The sequence below is a fragment of the Cydia strobilella genome, chromosome 15 (genome assembly GCF_947568885.1).
Source record: "Cydia strobilella chromosome 15, ilCydStro3.1, whole genome shotgun sequence".
NCBI lineage: Eukaryota > Metazoa > Arthropoda > Insecta > Lepidoptera > Tortricidae > Cydia > Cydia strobilella.
This window is the reverse complement of record NC_086055.1, coordinates 1,975,899-1,982,088: the sequence shown is the minus strand read 5'-3', so window position 1 is coordinate 1,982,088 and position 6,190 is coordinate 1,975,899. Positions and strand designations below refer to the sequence as shown.

Sequence of the window (6,190 nt, the reverse complement as noted above, 5' to 3'; positions counted from 1 at the left end):
CGAAACGTATAAGTGAAAGAGAAAAAGGATTATGCTGCCATACATTAACCAGTCAATATGTCTTTCTCTTACCCCTGGTCGCTCGGTTTCATGTCTATAACTACTATACTATGTCTATGTCGCAAGCAGTTTTCTTATTGTGTGTTTCAAATTCAATTGTTTCTTTATTTCTCAAGCCACAAAAAAAAGGTTACATTTTTACGTTGTAATAAAACTCGTAAAAAGTTGAAGACGTTTCGATAAATATTCAAAAGGTGTTTTCGTGTTTTTGTGTGAAAGTTATGAAAGGTTTTCGCTGTTCTGAATACTGATAATTTTCTATTGTTACAGGTATTGGGGAGGAAAATGCAAACTAAAAACATCAATCTTAGTCTCGATCACGCGCAAAACGACAGTGACAAGGTGAGTTGGTTTATTTTCATACTGAGCGTTTCTTCTAATGAAGCTTCCATCAGTTTGCCGCTGTCACTGTCACATTTCGCAAGAAATAACGGGAAAAGATCATGGGCGTCTCGCCAAGTGTCAATTTTGATCGAATTTTGTCGATTTTTATTTATTTTAAAAACATTGAAAATTGAAAGCTATGAAATTACAATTGTTTTTTCTTCTTTTTTGTTTATAGTATCACCATAGAGTAACTTATACTAGAGCGGTACTGTCATAGTAAATTTTGTAACCACAGTAAATTCACTGCCATCTGCATCACACACTTTAAAACTAAAAATGAAGATTTATAAAAATACGATAAAATGTATTTAAATATGGATAAATGATTTTTTTTATTTGCATTAATTATTTTTATGATTTGACCCATGTTCTTTCACTGATATGCGTAAAAATTATTAAATAACAAACGAAACCGTCAACGCCATCTATACGACTGTAGGCCAAAGCTAGTAGCGCCCTCTGATCGAGAGTAAAATTTTCTTGATTTTCGAGACACGTTTTTTCCTTAGACTGTATCCATCTATTACGGAGTTATATCTATCTTTGGTATCACATAGGTAATAAATAACCCGGTAAAGTTTGATTTAAAATCCGAGATAGAGGTTACTTTGGGAATTAATTGTATCGAGCGAAGTGTCATAATTCGTATATCGGAAGCTATGTTATTAAAGATAATTTAGTCAAGAACTACATTTTTTTTTTCCACGTCTACGAATATCAACGCCTCTTAGAAAAACATGATCATATAAGGAGATTTTTCGCCTTCTGGCTCAGGGAACCGCCTTAAATACAAGGATTTTTGTGCTCACCAGTTTTCTCCACTGTAGATGTAGGTCCAGAAAAACAGATCTCAAAATTCTTCTTTGCTTATTTTTATAAAATCAATACGTTCTAATATACGCAAAGGCATTTTAACGTCTAAATGTGCCATGTTTTCAACCTGTTTAATTTTGAATATATTTTAGTTGGCACTTTTTTTAAACCACTGACATTTATTGAGCTATATCTATTGTTTACCATGATTAATCAAAGATGGACAAAGATTTACCACAATTTTACATTGAAAGACCTCCATCTACACTAGCGCCCCTAGCGGCGAAATTAAACGCGATATCCCTCATTGTTATGGTTAGCGTATTGGTAGTATGTAAAATATACCTTACAATGCAAGCTGAGCTTATTACAGTTACTGATTTTGTTTATACAATGCACTTAATAATTCAGATTTTGTGTAATTAAAATAAAGTACATTTTTAGGCGCATCTAATTTTAACTGTGCTGAAAAAATATTGCTTGGTCGCGCCATCTATGCACTAACTTAATAACTTCTTGGAATCGTACTGCACTTGAGGGTTTACTCGAGTAGTAGTAGTAGTAGTATCATGCTGTGCTTGTATTAGTTCAGACTGTCACGCATAGATGGCGTTATTCTCAATTGTAGTATTTTGCGATTAATGTATGAGACAATTTCCAGGATTAATGTTTATTGCATGTTTATGCATGATAGAAAATAAGTTCCACATATAAAAATTACAAATAATAACTAAAATGTTATGGTTCCGCAGATATTTACTGGGTACATCCAAAAAGCAAGCAAGTAGAAGTAGGGTCGGGTAGGAAACAGTGGCTCAGCTCGAACAGTGGCTCAGTCGCCCTAATATCGCCTCATCATGTTGGAACTAGGTTGAGTGAGCCACTGTACCCGGCTATTTTTTTCCTAGTCACTGTTTCCTACCCTACCCTAAACATAATTATTTTAATTGACCTTCGCTCGTTACAGAAGATGGGACACCAGGAGCATCTGCCGCTCCCGAACGCTGTCATGGAGCCCACAATCCCCACATATCCTGGTTAGTACCTAGACTCTGACCACGCTAACTTTGCACTTTGGCAGTAAGTAAATGCATACATATCCCGTATCATACATTAATAGTGCATGGCCTAAATGGTGATTAAAGTGAAGTAAGGTTCTAGCTTTCACCCGAGTGAACACTCTACTTTTCATTTCTAATTAGGTAAAAGTATCGTTATTTATGGAATGGCGAGTTTAATATCAAAATGGAAATTGTATAATAAATCCATTTAAAACCAAATTTCAATTGCTTTATCATAAAGAAATTAAAATGTACTTGGAAAGTAAAATGCTCTAGTGCAGTATCACTTTCAGCACACTTTTTAGAACAACAATGACCTTCTCTCAGAGCATGAGAAATGCAAAATATGTATAATTCGCACTGTTTTCGAACCATTTAGGTTCTAGGGTGTGAGGATGAACATCCTGCCGACATGCAAACCTACGAAATTGTTGTGTTGTTTATGTTCGGTTGTTAAAGCATTCGGACGCAAACGTAAGTCCTTTCACCCTCTCATGATTGGCAGCTTCTTATGAATCGACTTGTACTTTCTCACGAATTATAATGATGAATGGAAGTTTGAGGAAAACATTTTTTGTTGAGAAAATTGGCCAATCAACGTTTAGCGTGTTTGGCTTTGAAAAAGTTCGGCTTTTAAAATTGATGCGGTTATTTTGAACGGACTTTCAAAATACAAAGTAGCTTTAATAAGCTGATGGTAATGATTTGGTTACAAAATATTTATTTATTGGAATGTTTCAACCTCTTGAAAATAAGGTAGACCGAGGCGAATCGGATCACAAGGCGAATCAGGTCAGACTAAAAAATTGTGGATATTGAAAATATTGCTTTTATGACTGGCGTCGCAGACTGTCACAGAATATGTACAGCGCTATTTTAGTGCACTCATATAAATGCAATATTTCAAATATCAACGGATTTTTCATCATGATCCGATTCACCCTGTGATCCGATTCTCCTCGGTCTACCCTATGTGACGTTCCATAGGTAAAGGTACCTTATGGCGGTCGGTGCTTTCTTGGTAATGAAGCGTACATGGCTCTCAAAGAGAAGGCTGATTACCGACCGACATACTTGGAAATCGCTCCATCGACAAGTCTAACTCTTAAGGGGCCCACTGATTACCAGTCTGCCGGACGATATCGGCCTGTCAGTTGTTCGGAACTGTAAAATTTTTGTTCTAACTGACAGGCCGATATCGTCCGGTGGACTGATAATCAGTGGGCCGCTTTAAATATATGATGATGACATAAAACAATCTATTGATTTAAACTAACACGATTTTCACTCATAATTTTATTTTAAACTCACACGGACGTTTCTTTATAGCCTGACCCTGACGTTTCCCTGGTAACGTTGGCCTTGCCTGTGACCACGAACGTAACGTCACGTTCGGAACGTGACGTTTGAAACGTCAGGCCATAAATAAATTTAAGTTTTTACGCAATTAAGTCCCGTGTTAGTTTAAAATAAAACAATCTGTTATGATTTTGATATAAATCTACTCATTATTCTTACAACTAACCTTTTAACAACACATCTGGAGCCAAAAGGAGCCATTCAAATACCATAAAACCCTGTTCCGGTGCACCAGCCATGCAAAAAACACCCCAACCCCGTAATTTGAGCACCCCAAAAAAAACACGACAAGGATAAAAACACCCACGCTTACGTGGAAGCGAGAAGGCCAACCTTTTGTTGTTACTATTGGCTATTCAGCGTTCGCCTCGCGTTATTATAAAATGTGGTCTGTGATTCATAATGATTAGGTAACTAGATTTTTTTGGTGTTAAACTGTCCTGTCTTTTACGATGATAAAAATGGAGGTACCGATCGATCGCAACTGTATTAATGAATGTATTAATGTATGAATGCTGTATTCAAATAAAATTAAAAAGCTTTTATTTCAGGCAGTTACCCATATTGCATACAAATGATATATTGCTGTATGATTTTATTTGTTATTGTATTTTATAATTTATGTGTATGTTTTGTAAATTGTAATTGTATGTCACTAACCTTAATTAATTTTATGTTTTGTTGTACTTTCTAACACTATATGGATCAAAATGATTCGAAATAAATAATTGAATTGAATTGAATGCAATACACAAGTTAAGAGAGTCAAAATCGTACATTTCTACAGCGAGCACGAAATGTCTAGGAACAGCGATGGAAAATATGTCGCTTAATTCACAGATTCTTTTAATCTATAGATATGCTTGTGACAGAAAACCCCGCTCTTCCAAAAAAGCAAGGGTATAAACCAATATGTTTGTGTACTTAAATCTAGTAACACTTAAATCTAAAACTAACATATTCTCAATACTAGTAAATAGTAAATTGCTATTAAAATACATATAAGCACGTTTTTAGTGTTCCGTGCAAAACTTTGTTTTGACAAACGGAACACTTATGGGATCACTTCGGTCTTGCAAATCACTTAAATGCGTTTATCTCAGAGACCATTTGACGTAGATACCTAAAATTTGAAACAGTTGTAGCAATTACCACCACTAATATTGTAAATAAGTCAAAATCGCTTATTTCTTATTTTAGGGGGAAGTTTAGGGGGTTGAGAGGGGTAACCAGATTTTTTCAATGGTACCGTATTCTTAATTTATTTTACATCTTAAAATTTTTAGTTTTTTTTTTAAATATATATATATATATTTTTTGAATGATCATTCTCTAATGTTCTGTTTATTTAACTAGAAATTGTAATAAATATCATAGCGTCTATATTCTTATTATTACGAAACTGGAGATCTTGTTACACTGGATCGACTCCAACGCCACAAACGTCGGAATAACGCCAGGACCTCGCACACGCTTTCCACTAACAGGCATGTGTTCAGTTTGCACCAACTCTTGAGTCGACTCCGCACTTCTGTCTTTAAAAATAAAAATAAAATAAAAATACGTTTATTACCAGACACAAAATAGTACAGCAATGGAAAAAACACAGCAACATTATGGTGTAGGTAACTTAAACTATAATAGATTTTTTAGTGTTTGGTAAAAGGATACTAGTCTCAACATATGCTAGGTCACAGTGCTCTGTGCATAGTGTCGCGCATTATGTGCACCGTGAGACCAATTAAAACATTTAGACATCGAAATTATTTTATTATTTATCGTTCGCGCGTGTATTTCGCTGGTACATTCGAAGTAATAAATATCGAGACGGGCAAAGTACAAAAAATATGTGTACACGACCTTATTGCCCATACGTTTAGTTAGTGTGTACATATTTTTAGCACTTTCGTGATACTTAATACCTTGATTGTTACTTAACGATGGCAAAAATTATATCTTTATAATGTCAAAATGTACGATCGTGTTGACCACAATGTGCACAGTGTGTGACCGTGTCGAGTATTATGTGCACCGTGTAGTTTTTACGTGCACTGTGTATTTTAAATACTGATTCATATCAATCAGTGCGTGATATGAAAACGAAGCAGATTTCAATCTTATTTTTTATTGAATATTCGTTTTGAACAAAGGCAATACCAATAAAACACTAGCAATTTTCAATAAGTTCGTTTATTAACCAAAAATACATTAAAACATAAAACATTGGTAGTGGATTGTGCTGTGTGTGTCTTTTGGAAGTGTTATTAATAACCAAACAGAAGATTTCTCGACAAATTAAGTTTTACTAAAGTGCATTTAAGCAAAATATTACGAAACTCTTTAGTGAAGTGTTTCATAGTTTTTAAAACTGGATCCTCGACGTAGAGCTATTGTCGGGTCGTCAACGGATTTGGATTATTTGTCATGTTACAGCGGTGAGTAAATTTTTTTTCGTTTTTTTTTCGTGTTTTTTTTCTACGCTATGCGTTAGGCGGGTTAATGATTCAGAT

The 6,190-nt window shown here is 34.8% G+C and overlaps 1 protein-coding gene across 1 annotated transcript in view; it reads left to right on the top strand.

Annotated features, from left to right (window-relative positions):
* The first annotated feature begins 330 nt into the window (after positions 1–330).
* The window catches only part of LOC134747762 (uncharacterized), a 93,117-nt gene continuing 87,257 nt past the window's right edge, over positions 331–6,190 (top strand). Inside the window, exons 1-2 of the mRNA XM_063682396.1 lie at positions 331–402; positions 2,228–2,297. Of these exons, the coding sequence (XP_063538466.1) occupies positions 346–402; positions 2,228–2,297 (127 nt within the window). The 5' untranslated portion in view covers positions 331–345. The remainder of the gene's footprint in view (positions 403–2,227; positions 2,298–6,190) is intronic.